Genomic DNA, 19,969 nt, shown 5'->3' with positions numbered 1-19,969 from the left:
TCATAAGTATTCAGACCCTTTACTCAGTACTTTGTTGAAGCACCTTTGGCAGCGATTACAGCATTGAGTCTTCTTGGGTATGACGCTACAAGCTTGGCACACCTGTATTTGGGGAGTTTCTCCCATTCTTCTCTGCAGACTCTCTCAAGCTCTGTCAGGTTGGATGGGGAGCGTCGCTGCACAGCTATTTTCAGGTCTCTCCAGAGATGTTAGACCGGGTTCAAGTCCGGGCTCTGGCTCGGCCACTCAAGGACATTCAGAGACCAGAGACTTGACCCGAAGCCACTACTGCATTGTCTTGGCTGTGTGCTTAGGGTTGTTGTCCTGTTGGAAGGTGAACCTTCGCCCCCAGTCTGAGGTCCTGAGTGCTCTGGAGCAGGTTTTCATCAAGGATCTCTCTGTACTTTGCTCGGTTCATCTTTCCCTTGATCCTGACTAATCTCCTAGTCCCTGCTGCTGAAAAACATCCCCACAGCATGATGCTGCCACCACCATGCTCCCCCCTTGGATGGTGCCAGGTTTCCTCCAGACGTGACGCTTGGCATTCAGGCCAAAGAGTTCAATCTTGGTTTCATCAGACCAGAGAATCTGGTTTCTCATTGTCTGAAAGTCCTTTTGGTGCCTTTTGGCAAACTCCTAGTGGGCTGTCATGTTCATTTGACTGAGGGGGGGCTTCCGTCAGGCCACTCTACCATAAAGGCTTGATTGGTGGAGAGGTGGAGAGATGGTTGTCCTTCTGGAAGGTTCTCCCATCTCCACAGAAGAACTCTAGAGCTCTGTCAGAGTGACCATCGGGTTCTTGGTCACCCCCCTGACCAAGGCCCATCTCCCCCGACTGCTCAGTTTGGCTGTGCCGCCAGCTCTAGGAAGAGTCTTGGTGGTTCCAAACTTCTTCCATTTTAGAATGATGGAGGCCACTGTGTTCTTGGGGACCTTCAATGCTGCAGAAATGTGTTGGGACCCTTCCCAAGATCTGTGCCTCGACCTAATCCTGTCTCGGAGCTCTACAGACAATTCCTTCTACCTCATGGCTTGGTTTTTACTCTGACAGTCTCATATAAAGGGTCTGAATACTTACTGAAGGGTCTGAATACTTACTGTTATGTAAAGGTATATTGTTTATCTTTAATAAATGTTTCTAAAAACCTGTTTTTGCTTTGTAATTAGATGTTTTATATTTAACTAGGCAAGTCAGTTAAGAACAATTTCTTATTTACAATGACGACCTACCGCTGAACAGTGCCTTGTTCGGGGTCAGAACAACAGAGTTTTACCTTGTCAGCTCAGGGATTCGATCCATCAACCTTATGGTTACTAGCCCAATGCTCTAACCAATAGGCTACCTGCCACCCCAAATGATGGGCTATTGTGTGTAGATTGCTGAATATATATTTTTAAAATCCATTTTCAAATAAGGCTGTAACGTAACAAAATGTGGAAAAAGTAAAGGGGTCTGAATACTTTCCGAATGCACTGAACAAACATCACATTGAATATTCACCTCACTTTTGAAAAGCTCCTTGAGGAAGAAAGGATTCCCAGATGATCTTTTAGATGTTCTGTCTTCAGGATGTTCTGGGTTGATGGCTGTTGGAAAGGGGAGGGGCAGTTGAGTGAGCTGGGGCCTTTTATGGCCCTGCCTCTGGGAGCCTGTCAGCTTGTGACATGATGAGAGAGGGTCTACCTGTAAGATATTTTGTGCTATAAACGTACTTCTATTTGAAGAGGTTTTTGACCATTCAAGGACCTAATCTTTCATTTATATTCTACGTTTAGTTTTTCAAGGTTTCTGATTGTTGCTGTTTTTCTGTTTTTCGCTTCCAAAATCACACTGTTAATAGAAAAACAACAACATTGGATGTTCTAAGTCCACAACAATAATTAAACCACATCAGGAGACCACTTTTGAAGTCTGAGAAAAATATTTGAGATATCTGAGAAGATATTTTCATTTTTTGGGTGTAGATAATGACAACTTGCAGGCAGTAGGTTCAGAATAACTATGGCAAAAATGAATACAAATTATACCACCAGATGAGCCTTGGTCAATTTAGCTAGGAATATGCCACCCTCTTCAATCTGTCACCTAATCCTGCCTAATGGGCAGGTCAGCCCTGGAGGAAAGTATTGGCTGTAAAGAAGGAGGAGAAAACATAACATCTGGTTGTTTTTAAATGACTTCTTATGACATTGCTTGCCAGAATAAACAATGTAATGGGGATTTTTTTCCCAGTCTGCGTTACCCACTCCAGGCAGCAGACGGCGATGTGAGTCTTTCAGTTGATGGTTCTTGTGTGACGTATAATATAGCGGACGGGACGGGAGGCCTCTTCAACAGCGACAAAAGGCTTCTGATTCACCCACCGTGGTGGTTTGTAGCGAACATTAAACCGAACCATTTAAGATCTTTAGACCAATATTGTGTATACTAATCTTAGTGTTTAGAACATCATTCTGTTTACGTATCTACTTGTTCATTTAAACGCAATTTGCTTATTACATTAGCAAATCTGTTACATTGGTACTGCGCTAGGCTAATGTCCCTGAGCATTTTCAATTTGTATTTATTTCACCTTTATTTAACCAAGTAGACTATTTGAGAACAAGTTCTCATTTACAACTGCGACCTGGCATGAGCTCACTAAACTAGACGGAGAAAGAAGCTCTGATGAAAAGAGAGGAAGAAGCTTTCAGAATGAAAGACGAGGAAGAGGAGGCTATCACATTGAAAGGAGAGAATGATATTACAGTGAAAGAGGAAGATGGGAAAGAGGTTGTCAAAGTGGAAGAGGAGGAGGTAGAAGCTTTGAGAATCAAAAAGGAGGAAGATGCCGTAAAATTGAAAGAAGAGAATGTAGTGAAAGAAGAGGAAGAACCTTTTGGAGTAAAAGAGGATAAGGAGGCTATCTCAATAAAGGAGGAGGAGGCTGAAGATCCGATTAACACCAGTGAGTACTGACTTAAAAACAGGGACACAAACTCTGCTGTTGTTGAACTAATGTGTGGTTTTAAAGGGACATTCTACTGAAGTTCTACACTTGACTATGTTGTTCAGTACTGTAGGAATTGTTTAAGGTGTAATCTGCCATTGATACATATATTTTTGGGACTTTTAAATGAGATGTATTTAATTATCCTTGTTGTCTGTATTAAAGTGCACTTCATCTAAAATAACAGGCTTTTAAAATGCAATATTGATGCATAATTTCCTACTTAAAATGTCAAAGGGAAGTAAAAGGCACCCATTTAGTGGAACGACCCTTTTACATTTACAACACAAACAATATTCGACAAAATGATGATGAAAGTGGCCATTTTAGGCCCTTTTTATACATTTTCATGCCTCTTGTAAGACTCTGTGATTGTAATAGATGGTCATAAGTTTACAATCTGTTTGATGTTCTCATTCACACAGGAGAGAGACATGACTATGGTGGATCCTCTGGGGAGCCTCAACAACATCCTGATGCTGATGAGTCAGAGAAGAGTCTCTCCAGATCAGAACACCAGATGGTACAGCTTGGTCTGGTGTAGCATACAGCTTGCTCTGTCTGGGTCTGGGCTGGGTTTCTGTAAAGCACTTTATGACAACAGTGACATCAGTATCCATAATGATATGTGTCTGTGTCCCCTCTTTATGGTTACCAGGACAACGCTAGCCCTTCCTCCCTCCCGGAGTCCCCATGTCGTGCTTCTTCTGGTAGCGCCTTACTGCTGGGTATGAAGAGGTTGTCTGTGCAGCTGGTAGACTGCACGAAAACAACGGGTCTGAGTGGAACTGTGAGAGGAGGAGAAGAGAAGAAAGGATCAGATTTGACACATCAAAGTAAGTGCTGTAGTTTAGTTTGAACAAATACAATAGATCTGCCCACTGGTATCTGTTACCAGGACAACCAGCAGAGTTCTGTTAGTTGACAGGAAGATAGACTGGTATCTGTTACCAGGACAACCAGCAGAGTTCTGTTAGTTGACAGGAAGATGGACTGGTGGATATGGATGTTATGAATATCATAACACTGAAAAAGGATTCTGTCAATGAAAAGAGAGAAACCAATAGACCATATAAAACCTTGATGAAAGTTAGCTTTAGAGAGAACGTTTCAAGATGATCTGATGTAAGGTGCTTGTTTTACAAAACCTTTTCCTAAAAACATTATGGATGTTACATTGCCTGTCCCAGTCAACCCCCCCTTTCTTTACAATACTGTAGAACACACAAACTAAACTCCAGACACTTCAATGTGGTCTGTATTGCTTCATTAATATCTGATCTACACAACAAATATATTGTTTAAAACAAACTCTGTAAAGCCTTTTCTAAAAGCCATGAAATATGTATAAATGAAAAGCATTTTTTGCAAGACTTGGCCTCCGTCTCTGTAATGGCCAAAATTCATTTAATTTTCTACTTTATCAGGTCAAATGACGGCTGAACTCCAACATAGACTTTAAAGAACATTGTTTCATTTGAAATTACTAACTTTTTTGACATCAATGTGCTGCGAACAGTTTAGTTTCCTCCACTGTCCCTGTCCTCATACCGGGCTTAAACTGTTGATACCGCTTGCCATGTGGTACCGCTTGCCATGTGGTAAAAGAGAGAACAGTCTATGACTAGGGTGGCTGGAGTCTTTTGACAATTTTTGCATCATCTGTGGATCTGTTGAGGCGGTATGCAAATTGGAGTGGGTCTAAGTGTTACTGGGATAATGGTGTTGATGTGAGCCATGACCAGCCTTTCAAAGCACTTCATGGCTACAGACGTGAGTGCTACGGGTCGGTAGTAATTTAGGTAGGTTACCTTAGTGTTCTTGGACACAGGGACTATGGTGGTCTGCTTGAATTATGTTGGTATTACAGACTCGGTCAGGGCATGATCGGAGTACACATCCGTGTAATCCGTCTGGCCCTGCGGCCTTGGGAATGTTGACCCGGAACAGCTGATGCTCTCATGCATGCTTCAGTGTTACTTGCCTCGAAGCGAGCATACAAGTAATTTAGCTCATCTGGTAGGTGTCACGGGGCAGCTCGCGGCTGTGCTTCTCTTTATAGTGTGTGATAGTTTGCCCTGCAAATATTCGACGAACCTCGGAGCCGGTGTAGTACGATACGATCATAGTCCTGTTTTGACTCTTTGCCTGTTTGATGGTTCGTCGGAGGGCATAGCGGGATTTCTTATAAGCTTCCGGATTAGAGTCCCGCTCTTTGAAAGCGGCAGCTCTACCCTTTAGCTCAGTGGGGATATTACCTGTAATCCATAACTTCTGGTTGGGGTATGTACTAGAGGTCGACCGATTATGATTTTTCATCGCCGATACGGATTTATTGGAGGAACAAAAATAGCCAATACCGATTAATCGGCACATTTTTATATATGTATTTGTAATAATGACATTTACAACAATACTGAATGAACAATTTTATTTGAACTTAATATAATACATAAATAAAATCTATTTAGTCTCAAATAAATAATGAAACATGTTCAATTTGGTAGAAATATTGCAAATACACAGTGTTGGATTAAGAAAGTAAAAGTACAGTATGTGCCATGTAAAAAAGCTAACGTCTAAGTTCCTTGCTCAGAACATGAGAACATATGAAAGCTGGTGGTTCCTTTTAACATGAGTCTTCAATATTCCCAGGTAAGAAGTTTGAGTTTGTAGTTATTATAGGAATTATGATGCGTCGACTATGTCTCTCTATACCATTTGTATTTCATATACCTTTGACTATTGGATGTTCTTATAGGCACTTTAGTATTGCCAGCCTAATCTCGGGAGTTGATAGGCTTGAAGTCATAAACAGCGTTGTGCTTCAAGCATTGCTAAGAGCTGCTGGCAATTGCAGGAAAGTGCTGTTTGAATGAATGGTTACGAGCCTGCTGCTGCCTACCACCGCTCAGTCAGACTGCTCTGTCAAATATCAAATCATAGACTTAACTATAATATAATAAACACACAGTAATACACGCCTTAGGTCATTAATATGGTCAAATCCAGAAACTATAATTTCGAAAACAGAACGTTTATTCTTTCAGTGAAATACGGAACCGTTCCGGGTGGCATCCATAAGTCTAAATATTGATGTTACATTGCACAACCTTCAATGTTATGTCATAATTACAGTTGAAGTCAGAAGTTTACATACACCTTAGCCAAATACATTTAAACTCAGTTTTTCACAATTCCTGACATTTAATCCTTGTAAAAATGCACTGTCTTAGGTCAGTTAGGATCACCACTTTATTTTAAGAATGTTCCCAGTGTGAAAAGAGTTTTATCCACTTATATAACCTGAAAACACACAAGCAATTACACACAGGGGAGAAGCCTTACCACTGCTCCCAGTGTGGAAAGAGTTTTAATCAGAAAAGCTACCTTAAAAAACATGAGAGATCACACACAGGAGACAAGCCTTACCACTGCTCCCAGTGTGGTAAGGGTTGTAACCAGTTAGGGGACCTGAAACAACATGAGAGAGTACACACGGGAGAAAAGCTGTACCACTGCTCCCAGTGTGGAAAGGATTTTACCCAGTTAGGGGTCCTGAAACGGCATGAGAGAATACACACAGGAGAGAAGCCTTACCACTGCTCCCAGTGTGGAAAGGATTTTACCCAGTTAGGGGACCTGAAACGGCATGAGAGAATACACACAGGAGAAAAGCTGTACCACTGCTCCCAGTGTGGAAAGAGTTTTACCCAGTTTTTAAACTTGAAAACACATGAGAGAATACACACACAGGGGAGAAGCCTTACCACTCCTCCCAGTGTGGAAATCGTTTTAATCAGTTAGGTAACATGAGAACACTTGAGGATAAACACACAGATAAGGATGTAGGCTACTGAACAGTAGGAAACAGGACAGATTTTAGGCTGCTGAACAGTAGGATAAATATATGCCTCTGAACAGTGGGACATAGGAGAGGTGCCCTATACGTGGTGGGAGGCTGCAGAGACTCGGGAAATTCGTGTTAGGTATTGACTTTCCAGTGTTTTCACTACTGCGTGTATGTTTATGTAAATAAACCGTTATCTCAGAATGATGTTGGGGATAATTAAGTACTGGTGCTATAATGTCTGGCGCCGCCTCCACTGGCCAATAGGGATGTGTGTCATAGTATCATAGGGAATCATAGGGCTGTGTATCATAGTATCACAGGATATCATAGGGATGTGTATCATAGTATCATAGGATATCATAGGGAATCATAGGGCTGTGAATCATAGTATCACAGGATATCATAGGGATGTGTATCATAGGATATCATAGGGAATAATAGGGCTGTGTAACATAGTAGTGTGCTGAATAACTGATGAATAAGTAGTGGTCCTATAATGTAAACTCTCAACAGGAAATAAATTCTAATGTATAACTTCAAGATCATTTTCACTCTGGTTTCAATTACATTTTCATCCAAACTAACAAGCAAATACTTTATGCATTTATTGTTACAAATCAACTTGCAAGGTTCCACAGATCAAAAGGGCAAAGCCTTGCAGATTGATGGCTGGGGTCCATCTGATGATAAGAGTCTGGGAAGATCAAAGCCTTGCAGATTGATGGCTGGGGTCCGTCTGATGATAAGAGTCTGGGAAGATCAAAGCCTTGCAGATTGATGGCTGGGGTCCATCTGATGATAAGAGTCTGGGAAGATCAAAGCCTTGCAGATTGATGGCTGGGGTCCATCTGATGATAAGAGTCTGGGAAGATCAAAGCCTTGCAGATTGGTGGCTGGGGTCCATCCGATGATAAGAGTCTGGGAAGATCCAATAGCCGTATTTGCCAAATTTGTTAGAAGTAGTGTAAGATAGTAGTTAATAGTGTAAGAATTAGAGTTGTGTAATTTTGCCAAATCAAAATGTATTGGGGGTATGTGAGACAATGAAGATGTACCATAGTTGTTTATTATATTGTGATTGTCTTGTATATATATATATATATTAGGGATTGATTGTTTATATATTATGGGTATGTTGTTTATTATATTGTGATTGTCTTGTGTATATATATATACATATATATATTAGGGATTGATTGTTTATATATTAAGGGTATGTTGTTTATTATATTGTGATTGTCTTGTGTATATATATATGCATATATATATTAGGTATTGATTGTTTATATATTAAGGGTATGTGAGACAAGGAAGACGTACCATAGTTGTTAATTAGGAAAGGAAATTGTATTAATTATCGGATGCTGTGAAACAAACAACAGTTGTGTCTCTCATTGTCTGTTGTCTTTACAATCGCCGCCTAACCTTGTTGTATTTCCCCTTCCCCTTTTGAAAAGAACCACCATGTAAATATCTGTTAAGCATTATTGTGTTATCCTTCATGATTTTCTTAAATTGTATGTGGAGGCGTCACCAGCTGGAGCGCCCTTATTGTATGTATTTTACAAACTGTCAAATAAATTCAATCAATATACATGTTCATATTAAGCTTATACTTCTGTGTACAGGAAAGTATTATTTGTAAAATGGAAGAGAAAATATATCAGCTTATTGTAAAATTATTATGACGTTATTTCCAATACAAAAAGTGTAGTAACTGTTGTTTCCAATCTGCGTTACCCACTCCAGCCAGCAGATGGCGATGTGCGTCTTTCAGCTCACTCTTCATGCGTGACGTATAATCTTGTGGACTGAACGCTTCTTCAGGAACAACAACACGGCTACTCTTTCAAACGCCTCGGTAGCTTGCTAGCTAATTTAAATGCGATACATTGACGCTTTAGACCATGTTTATGTACATTAGATAATCTCAGTGTTTTAAACACAATTCTGTTGACGTTTCTACTGGTTAACTTTTAGCTAATTTGGTTGTTCAATTTGCAAACTTGTTAAAGATTGATACTGAGCCTAGCACTAAGCTAGTCGCTAATGTTAACTAGCTAGCTAACTAGCTAACATCACGGACCATGAGCTCACTAAACTACTCGCCCCTTGCTAAAGAAAAGGAGGTCTACTGGACTGAGAAAGAAGCTCTGGGAATGAACATTGTCGTCAAAGAAGAAGAAGAAGAGGGTGTTACAGTGAAAGGAGAGAAATCTCCGTTTGGAGAGGAAGAGGGGATAGAGGCTGTCACAGTGGAAGAGGAGGAGGAAGAAGCTTTCAGATTGAAAAAGGAGGAAGAGGAGAATATCACACTGAAAGATGAGGGTATTACAGTGAAATATGAGAAAGAACATATTGTAGTGAAAGAGGAAGAGGGGATAGAGGCTGTCACAGTGGAAGAGGAGGAGCTAGACACTTTCAGAATGAAAGAGGCAGAGGAGGCTGTTAAAGTGAAAGAAGAGGATGTTGCTGTGAAAAAAGATAAAGAACCTTTAGGAGTGGGAGAGGAGGTAGAAGCTTTCAGAATGAAACAGGAGGATGTTGTAGGGGAAAAAGAGGAAGAACCTTTTAGAGAGGAAGAGGAGGCTGTCTCAATAAAGGTGAAGAAGGAGGTCATTTTGGGAGTGAAAGAGGAGGAGACAGAAGATCAGATTAACAACAGTGAGTACTGTTTTAAACAGGGGCACAAACTCTGCCATTGTTGAACTAATGTGGGGTTTTAAAATTCAATATTGGTGCATAATTTATACTTAAAAGGAATGCAAAACTCACCCAATTCGTGGAACGACCCTTTTACATTTGCATCACAAAAAATATTTAATAAAATCATGATGGAAGTGGCCATTTTGGGCCCTTTTTAGACATATTAATGCCTCTTGTTAGACCCTATGATTGTAATAGAAGATCATAAGTTTACAATCTGTTTGATGTTCTCGTTCACACAGGAGAGAGACATGACTATCGTGGATCCTCTGGGGAGCCTCAACAACATCCTGATGCTGACGAGTCAGAGAAGAGTCTCTCCAGATCACAACACCAGATGGTACAGTTTGGTCTGGTCTAGCATACATCTTGCTCTATCCGGGGCTGGTTTTCTGTTAAGCACTTTATGACAACAGTGACATCAGCATCCATAATGGTCTGTGTCCCCTCTTTAGTGTTACCAGGACAACGCTAGCCCTTCCGTCCTCCCAGAGTCCCCATGTCGTGCCTCTCCCGGTAGCGCCTTACTGCTGGGTATGAAGAGGTTGTCTGTGCTGCTGGTGGACTGCAGGAAAACAACGGGTCTAAATGGAACTGTGAGAGGAGGAGGAGAGAAGAAAGGATCAGATTTGACTCATCAAAGTAAGTGCTGTAGTTTAGTTTGAACAAATAAAATAGATCTGGTATCTGTTACCAGGACAACCAGTCTTGAAGGAGTTCCCACATATGCTAAGCACATGTTGGCTACTTTTCCTTCACTCTGCGGTCCAACTCATCCCAAACCTTCTCAATTGGGTTGAGGTCGGTTGATTGTGGAGGCCAGGTCAACTGCTGCAGCACCACATCACTCTCCTAATTGGTCAAATAGCTCTGGGTGGCGGGTGCTCAGACGATGTGGAAGTCCTGGATGGCGTTGTTATACATGGTCTGCGGTTGTGAGACCGGTCGGATGTACTGCCAAATTCTCCTAAACAACGTTAGAGGCGGCTTATGGTAGAGAAATTAAATTAACATTCAATTATCTGGTAACAGCTCCAGTGGATATTCCTGCAGTCAGCATGCCAATTGCACGCTCCCTCAAAACTAGAGACATCTGTGGCATTGTGTTGTGTGACAAAACTGAACATTTTAGTGGCCTTTTATTGTCCCCAGCACAAGGTGCACCTGTGTAATGATCATGCTGTTTGATCAGCTTCTTGATATGGCACACCTGTCAGGTGAATGGATTATCTTGGCAAAGGAGAAATGTTCACTGACAGGGATGTTATCAAATTTGTGAACCAGATTTGAGAGAAATAATCTTTCATGCGTGTGGAAGAATTCTGGGATGTTTTATTTCAGCTCATTAAACATGGAACCAACACTTTACATATTTACATTTTTGGAACATCTACCCAAAATATTTCATTATTTTTTTACTTTACTCAAAATATCATGACATTAATGATAGTCAAAATGTTAAAAAAAATGTGTGAACTTCTAAATAAATAAAAAAAGCCTTTTTTTTTCACCTTTATTTATCCAAGTTCTCATTTACAACTGCGACCTGGCCAAGATAAAGCAAAGCAGTGCTACAAAAACAACACAGAGTTACACATGGGATAAACAGATAAACAAACGTACAGTCAACAACACAATATAAAAGGTCTATGTACAGTGTGTTCAAATGTAGTAAGATTAGGGAGGTAAGGCAATAAATAGGCCATAGGCCAATTTAGCATTAACACTGGAGTGATAGATGTGCAGATGATGATGTGCAAGTAGAGATACTGGGGTGCAAAAAAATCTAAATAACAATATGGGGATGAGGTAGTTGTGTGTGCTATTTACAGAAGGGCTGTGTACAGGTAAGCTGCTCTGGCAACTGATGCTTAAAGTTAGAGAGGGAGATATAAGTCTCCAGCTTCAGTGATTTTTGCAATTCGTTCCAGTCATTGGCAGCAGAGAATTGGAAGGAAAGGCGGCCAAAGTAGGTGTTGGCTTTGGGTGTGACCAGTGAAATATACCTGCTGGAGTGCGTGCTACTGGTGGGTAAGCTGATGGTGACCAGTGAGCTGAGATAAGGCGGGGCTTTACGTAGCAAAGACTTATAGATGACCTGGAGCCAGTGAGTTTGGCGACGAATATGTAGAGAGGGCCAACGAGAGCATACAGGTTGCAGTGGTGGGTAGTATATGGGGCTTTGGTGACAAAACGGATGGCACTGTGATAGACTACATCCAATTTGCTGAGTAGAGTGTTGGAGGCTATTTTGTAAATGACTTCGCCGATGTCAAGGATCGGTAGGATAGTCAGTTTTACAAGCGTATGTTTGGCAGCATGAGTGAAGGAGGTTTTGTTGCGAAATAGGAAGCCGATTCAAGATATAATTTTGGATTGGAGATGCTTAATGTGAGTCTGGAAGGAGAGTTTACAGTCTAACCAGACACCTAGGTATTTGTAGTTGTCCACATATTCTAAGTCAGAACCGTCCAGAGTAGTGATGCTAGTCAGGCGGGCGGGTGCGGGCAGCAATCGGTTGAAGAGCATGCATTTAGTTTTACTAGCATTTAAAAGTAGTTGGAGGCCACGAAAGAGTGTTGTATGGCATTGAAGCTCGTTTGGAGGTTTGTTAAAACAGTGTCCAAAGAAGGGCCAGATGTATACAGAATGGTGTCGTCTGCGTAGAGGTGGATCAGAGAATCCCCAGCAGCAAGAGCGACATCATTGATACAGTTGAAGTCGGAAGTTTACATGCACTTATGTTGGAGTCATTAAAACTCGTTTTTCAACCACTCCACAAATTTCTTGCTCACAAACTATAGTTTTGGCAAGTCGGTTAGGACATCTACTTTGTGCATGACACAAGTAATTTTTCCAACAATTGTTTACAGACAGATTATTTCACTTTTAATTCACTGTAGCACAATTCCAGTGGGTCAGAAGTTTACATACACTAAGTTGACTGTGCCTTTAAACAGCTTGGAAAATTCCAGAAAATGATGACATGGCTTTAGACGCCTCTGGTAGGCCAATTGACCTCATTTGAGTCAATTGGAGGTGTACCTGTGGATGTTTTTCAAGGCCTACCTTCAAACTCAGTGCCTCTTTGCTTGACATCATGGGAAAATCAAAAGAAATCAGCCAAGACCTCAGAAAAAAAATTGTAGACCTCCACAAGTCTGGTTCATTGTTGGGAGTAATTTCCAAATGCCTGAAGGTACTACGTTCATCTGTATAAACAATAGTACGCAAGTATAAACACCATGGGACCACGCAGCCGTCATATTGGCTCATTCATCCCCCTCTTCTCCCCTGTAACTATTCCCCAGGTTGTTGCTGTAAATGAGAATGTGTTCAGTCAACATACCTGGTAAAATAAATAAATACAGCTACGGAAGGAGACGCGTTCTGTCTCCTAGAGATGAACGTACTTTGGTGCGAAAAGTGCAAATCAATCCCAGAACAACAACAAAGGACCTTGTGAAGATGCTGGAGGAAACAGGTACAAAATGACCTATATCCACAGTAAAACGAGTCCTATATCGACATGACCTGAAAGGTCGCTCAGCAAGGAAGAAGCCACTGCTCCAAAACTGCCATTAAAAAGCCAGACTCCGGTTTGCAACTGCACATGAGGACAAAGATCATACCTTTGGTCTGATGAAACAAAAATAGAACTGTATGGCCATCGTTATGTTTGGAGGAAAAAGGGAGATGCTTACAAGTCGAAGAACACCATCCCAACCATGAAACACGGGGGTGGGAGCATCATGTTGTGGGGGTGCTTTGCTGCAGGAGGGACTGGTGCACTTCACAAAATAGATGGCATCATGAGGAAAGAAAATTATGTGGATATATTGAAGCAGCATCTCAAGACATCAGTCAGGAAGTTAATGCTTGGTCACAAATGGGTTTTCCAAATGGACAATGACCCCAAGCATACTTCCAAATTTGTGGTAAAATGGCTTAAGGACAACAAAGTCAAGGTATTGAAGTGGCCATCACAAAGCCCTGACCTCAATCCCATAGAATATTTGTTGGCAGAACTGAATAAGCATGTGCGAGCAAGGAGGCCTACAAACCTGTCTCAATTACAATTTTGGCCCTGTCAGGAAGGAATGGGCCAAAATTCACCTAACTTATTGTGGGAAGCTTGTGGAAGGCTACCCGAAACTTTGACCCAAGTTAAACAATTTAAAGCCAATCCTACCAAATACTAATTTAGTGTATGTAAACTTCTGATCCACTGGGAATGTGTTGAAAGAAATAAAGCTGAAATAAATTATTCTCTCTACTATTATTCTGACATTTCACACCTAAAATAAAGTGGTGATCCTAACTGACATAAAACAGGGAATTTTTACTGGGATTAAATGTCAGGAATTGGGAAAAACTGAGTTTAAATGTATTTGGCTAAGGTGTATGTAAACTTCCGACTTCAACTGTATATACAGAGAAATTGAACCCTGTGTCACCCCCATAGAGACTGTCAAAGATTTTAGAAAGGCAGGGCAGGATGGGAATAGGTCTATAACAGTTTGGGTCTAGAGTGTCTCCCCCTTTGAAGAGGGGGATGACCGCGGCAGCTTTCCAATCTTTGGGGATCTCAGACAATACGAAAGACAAGTTGAACAGGTTAGTAATAGTTGGGGTTTGCAACAATTTTGGGAAAGAGGTTCCAGATTGTCTAGCCCAGCTGATTTGTAAGGATACAGATTTTGCAGCTCTTTCAGAACATCAGCTGTCTTGATTTGGGTGGGGGGGGGGGGGGGGGGGGGGTGGGGGGGTTGGTGCTTGGGAAAGTTGCTGCAGGTGGTGCAGAGCTTTTGGCCGGGGTAGGGGTAGCCAGGTGGAAAGTATGGCCAGCCGTAGAAAAATGCTTATTGAAATGATCGATTATTGTAGATTTATCGGTGGTGACAGTGTTTCCTAGCTTCAGTGCAGGGGGGCAGCTGGGAGGAGGTGCTCTTATTCTCCATGGACTTTAGTGTCCCAAAACGTTTTGGAATTAGTGCTACAGGACGCAAATTTCTATTTGAAAAAGCTAGCCTGAGCTTTCCTAACTGACTGTTGTGGTGGCATATTTCTACTTTACCAAATGAGGAGAGTTACAAACTTCACACACCAGTCAGAGTTATACTTAAACTACATCTTTAATAATAAGAGCTTTGCAATAGCATTTTACTTTCAATGATGCGCTATCTCTAATGAACCATTGAAAGTGTCAACAGAAAAGTACAAAGATCTTTTAAAGCCAAAATACACCCCTCTCAATTTACATGACGAACCACATATCTTAAGAAAAGTTCACAAAGAAAGACTTTTACTTGAGAGAGAGGAGTATCCCATAGCCAGATAGCATTCGCTGTAAATTATCGTTCAGTTTGGTCCCTAAGATGAGGTTCTAATCTCGTTCCTGGTACTTCAAAGCACAAAAACATTACCTCATGTTATCTGGAATACTATTTTGGTTTTATCACCCAAAGACATCGTAAATCTCTTCTGTCAGTGCTATCTCATAGAGGCCCATCCTCAGTGGAACACACACACAATAGTTAACAGAACACTCTTTTCTGTCGAATAAAACAACCATTATAATGCAATACAAGCATTATAACATCATCTTGCAATTTTCCACGACACTGTCTATATTGGTTCCTGACTTCCCTGAAAAGTTGCATATCGCTGGCTATTCGATGCTAATGCAGAACGCCACAGGATGTTTTTGTGCTGGTCAAGGGCAGTCAAGTCTGGGGTGAACCAAGGGCTATATCTGTTCTTAGTTCTACATTTTTGGAATGGGGCATGCTTATTTAGGATGGTGAGGAAATTACTTTTAAAGAGAAACCAGACATCCTCTACTGACGGGATGAGGTCAATATCCTACCAGGATACCCGGGCCAGGTCGATTAGAAAGGCCTACTCGCTGAATTGTTTTAGGGAGCGTTTGACAGTGATGAGGGATGGTCGTTTGACCGCGGACCCATTACGGACGCAGGCAATGAGGCAGTGATTGCTAAGATCCTGGTTGAAGACGGCAGAGGTGTATTTAGAGGGCAAGTTAGTCAGGATGATATCTAAGAGGGTGCCCATGGTTACAGATTTAGGGTTGTACCTGGTAGGTTCCTTGATAATTTATGTGAGATTAAGGGCATCTAGCTTAGATTGTAGGACGGCCGGGGTGTTAAACATATCATAGTTTAGGTCACCTAACTGTACGAACTCTGAAGATAGACTGGGGGGAAATCAATTCACATATGGTGTCCAGGGCACAGCTGGGGGCTGAGGGGAATCTATAACAAGCGGCAACGGTGATAGACTTGTTTCTGTCACTTTAACCATACCTACATGTACATACTACCTCAATAAGCTTGACTAACCGGTGTCTGTATATAGCCTTGCTACTGTTATTTTCAAATGTCTTTTTACTGTTATTTTCTTTCTTTACTTACCTACACACACATACCTTTTTTTTCGCACTATTGGTTAGAGCCTGTAAGTAAGCATTTCACTCTAAGGTCTACACCTGTTGTATTCGACGCACGTGACAAATAAACTTTGATTTGAATTGTGGATTTTTAAAAGTAGAAGCTCTAATTGTTTTTGGCACAGACCTGGATAGTATGACAGAACTCGGCAGTAGATTGTAACTCTGCCCCCTTTGGAAGTTCTATCTTGTCAGAAAATGTTGTAGTTAGGGATGGAAATGTCATGATTTTTGGTGGCCTTCCTAAACCAGGATTCAGACACGGCTAGGACATCTCAGTTGGCGGAGTGTGCTAAAGCAGTGAATAAAACAAATTTAGGGGGGGGGTGGGCTTCTGATGTTAACATGCATGAAACCAAGGCTTTTACAGTTACAGAAGTCAACAAATGAGAGCGCCTGGGGAATGGGAGTGGGGCTGCAGGTCCTGGATTAGCCTCTACATCACCAGAGGAGGAGTAGGATAAGTGTATGACTAAAGGCTATAAGAACTGGTCATCTAGTGCGTTCAGAACAGAGAGTTAAAGGAGCAGATTTCTGGGCACGGTAGAATAGATTCAAGGCATAATGTACAGACAAGGGTATGGTAGGATGTGAGTACAGTGGAGGTAAACCTAGGCATTGAGTGATAATGAGAGAGCTTTTGTCTCTAGAGGCACCAGTTAACCCAGGTGAGGTCACTGCATGTGTGGGGGGTGGGACAAAAGGGCTATCTAAGGCATGTTGGGCGGGGCTGGGGGCTCTACAGTGAAATAAAACAATAATAACTAACCTAAACAGCAATAGACAAGGCATATTGACATTAGGGAGAGGCATGTGTAGCCGAGTGATCATAGGGTCCAATGAGCAGCAATAGGTGTGTCAGGGAGCCGTTCGGTAGTCGCTACTACGCTAGGCGAGCTGGAGACATGGTGATTCAGAAAGCTAGCGGGCAGGGGCTAGCAGATGGGTCTTCGGCGATGTCGGGCGATTACGTCGGCAGACCAGTCGTGATGGATCGGCGGGGCTCCGTGTCGGCAGTAATGGGTCCAGGCCAATTGGCAAAAGAGGTATTGTAGCCCAAGAATTAGCTGGTGGACCACTTTGGCAAGCTGGGAGATGGGCCTAGTTCGAGGCTAGTTCAAGTCTAAGTGGTGCTTGCTTCGGGACAGAGACGTTTGCCAGGAGTAGCTACTCGGATTGCAGCTAGCTAGCTGCGATGTGTAAAGGTTCAGAGCTTGCGGTAGGAATCCGGAGATGTGGTAGAGAAAAAGCAGTCCGATAAGCTCTGGGTTGATATCGCGCTGTGCAGACTGGCAGGTATTGACCGAGCTGAAGCTGGCTGGTGTCCGAGTTAACGGTGAAGACCGCTAGTAGTGGCTAACTGACTACTAGCTAGTAGCTAGTTAGCTGGCTAGCTTCTGATGGGGGTTCCGGTTCTAAAGTATAAAAATAGCAGATCTGTACCACATTGGGTGAGGCGGTTTGCAGGAAAGTTAATTTAGTCCGTAAATGGAAAGTGAGATTACAATATATACCAAATGAAAACAATATATAAAAATATTTACATGGGACGGGACAAGACAAAACACACGTCCGACTGCTACGCCATCTTGGAATGTGTCGACCCTATCGACAACGGGGAGATGTTCCTGATGTGCTCCAAATGTAAAAATGAAACTTCCACACAAAATGACTTCTTTACTTAATTTAGGTTCAAGGAAGTGTATAGGTCACATTCTGTATCATAAAGCTATGAAGGTTATATATACTGCTCAAAAATGCACATTTGTGGCCTGCTGGAGGTCATTTTGCAGGGCTCTGGCAGTGCACCTCCTTGCACAAAGGCGGAGGTAGCGGTCCTGCTGCTGGGTTGTTGCCCTCCTACGGCCTCCTCCACGTCTCCTGATGTACTGGCCTGTCTCCTGGTAGCGCCTCCATGCTCTGGACACTACGCTGACAGACACAGCAAACCTTTTTGCCACAGCTCGCATTGATGTGCCATCCTGGATGAACTGCACTACCTGAGCCACTTGTGTGGGTTGTAGACTCCGTCTCATGCTACCACTAGAGTGAAAGCACCGCCAGCATTCAAAAGTGACCAAAACATCAGCCAGGAAGCATAGGAACTGAGAAGTGGTCTGTGGTCACCACCTGCAGAACCATTCCTTTTTTGGGGGTGTCTTACTTATTGCCTATAATTTCCACCTTTTGTCTATTCCATTTGCACAACAGCATGTGAAATTTATTGTCAATCAGTGTTGCTTCCTAAGTGGACAGTTTGATTTCACAGAAGTGTGATTGACTTGGAGTTACATTGTGTTGTTTAAGTGTTCCCTTTATTTTTTTGAGCAGTGTATTTAGAACCACCTGCTGATTGGAATCCAGTCTGTGTCTTCAGTGTTCTAGAACTGTTTAGTGTTTTGTGGTCTGACTTATATAACAGAAAGAATAATAAGTAATGTAAACATATTATCAGTAATTACCAGGAAGCTCTACATCATTTGTTTTAAATTATGAAATGTTTGAAAACTGGCATCAGGATATTGAGGGATGTGATTTGGATTAAACCTCAGCAAGGCAGTTTTATCATGTGGAGATTTCATTCTGGCATCTCTTAAAATTAACATTGTCTTTTGCAGGAGGAAAACCAACCTTGGAGGAACCAAAGACGTCCGAACCAGCAAGACGACACCTCTGCTCCCATTGTGGAAAGAGTTTTAACCAGTTAGTTAGCTTGAAAAGACATGAGAGGGTACACATAAGAACGAAGCCACACCATTGCTCTCAGTGTGGAAAGAGTTTTAAGCGGTTAGACACCCTCAAAGCTCATGAGCGAATACACACAGGGGAGAAGCCATGCCATTGCGCCCAGTGTGGAAAGAGTTTTACCCAATTAGGAAGCCTGAAAGAACACATGAGACTGCACACAGGGGAGAGGCCTTACCACTGCTCCCAGTGTGGAAAGAGTTTTAACCAGTCAGGAAGCCTGAAAGCTCACGAGCGAATACACACAGGGGAGAAGCCTTACCACTGCTCACATTGTGCAAAGCGTTTTATCCAATTAGGAAGCCTGAAAGAACACATGAGTGTGCACACAGGGGAGAAGCCTTACCACTGCTCCCAGTGTGCAAAGCGTTTTACCCATTTAGGAAACCTGAAAGAACACAAGAGACTGCACACAGGGGAGAAGCCTTACCACTGCTCCCGGTGTTCAAAGCATTTTACCCATTTAGGAAACCTGAAAGCTCATGAGCGAATACACACAGGGGAGAAGCCTTACCATTGTTCCCACTGTGGAAAGCGTTTTAACTATTCAGGGAAGCTGAAGGAACACATGAGACTGCACACAGGGGAGAAGCCTTACAAATGCTCAGACTGTGGGAAGACATATTACTCATCACAGTCACTTAAACATCATGTGCGAATCCACACAGGAGAGAATAATTACTTCTCCTAGTGTGTAAATTTATATTTCACATCACATTAACTTAAAATTTATCAGAGAACATACACAGTGCTCCAATTGTCTTATATTGTTGCCTGAGAATGTGTTTACCTGTTTGTACCATATTAAATGAAATGGTTCAAAGTATACTCAAATATATGTTTTTGTAATAAAACATGAATTGAATATGGAGTACGTCAGTTTGAATATAGAGTAGATCAGATTCCATGTGTTTAAATGGTCCTTTTTTAAACTCTGACTATGTGTGTGTTTATCTGTGTGTCATTCCTCCAACACTACAGATAATACAGTGATATTTGGATGTGATGCATTTGTTCCGTTGTTTACATTTGCAATGTTGGCCCACTGATGATGTAATGAAATTAAAATGTTCACAGACTCTGTAATGCAAAATGTTAATTGTATGTGTCCACATATCTGCGTATGTGACTAACCTTGTGAAACTGTTCCTGGGAGTATCATCCTGTGTTGCAAACCAGCTGCACCTATGTCCTTGTATGAATAAA

At 41.9% G+C, this 19,969-nt stretch overlaps 1 protein-coding gene across 1 annotated transcript; it reads left to right on the top strand.

The window, feature by feature from the left end:
- Positions 1 to 18,950: 18,950 nt before the first annotated feature.
- LOC120041676 (zinc finger protein 32-like) lies at positions 18,951 to 19,663 on the top strand (the record flags this gene model as incomplete). Its single annotated transcript, XM_038986538.1, has 1 exon — positions 18,951 to 19,663. A coding segment is annotated over one exon (504 nt), but the record flags the coding sequence as incomplete, so codon positions are not given.
- Positions 19,664 to 19,969: the final 306 nt, after the last annotated feature.

Source organism: Salvelinus namaycush, unplaced genomic scaffold (genome assembly GCF_016432855.1).
Source record: "Salvelinus namaycush isolate Seneca unplaced genomic scaffold, SaNama_1.0 Scaffold502, whole genome shotgun sequence".
Lineage (NCBI taxonomy): Eukaryota > Metazoa > Chordata > Actinopteri > Salmoniformes > Salmonidae > Salvelinus > Salvelinus namaycush.
This window is presented reverse-complemented; position numbering and strand designations above follow the sequence as displayed.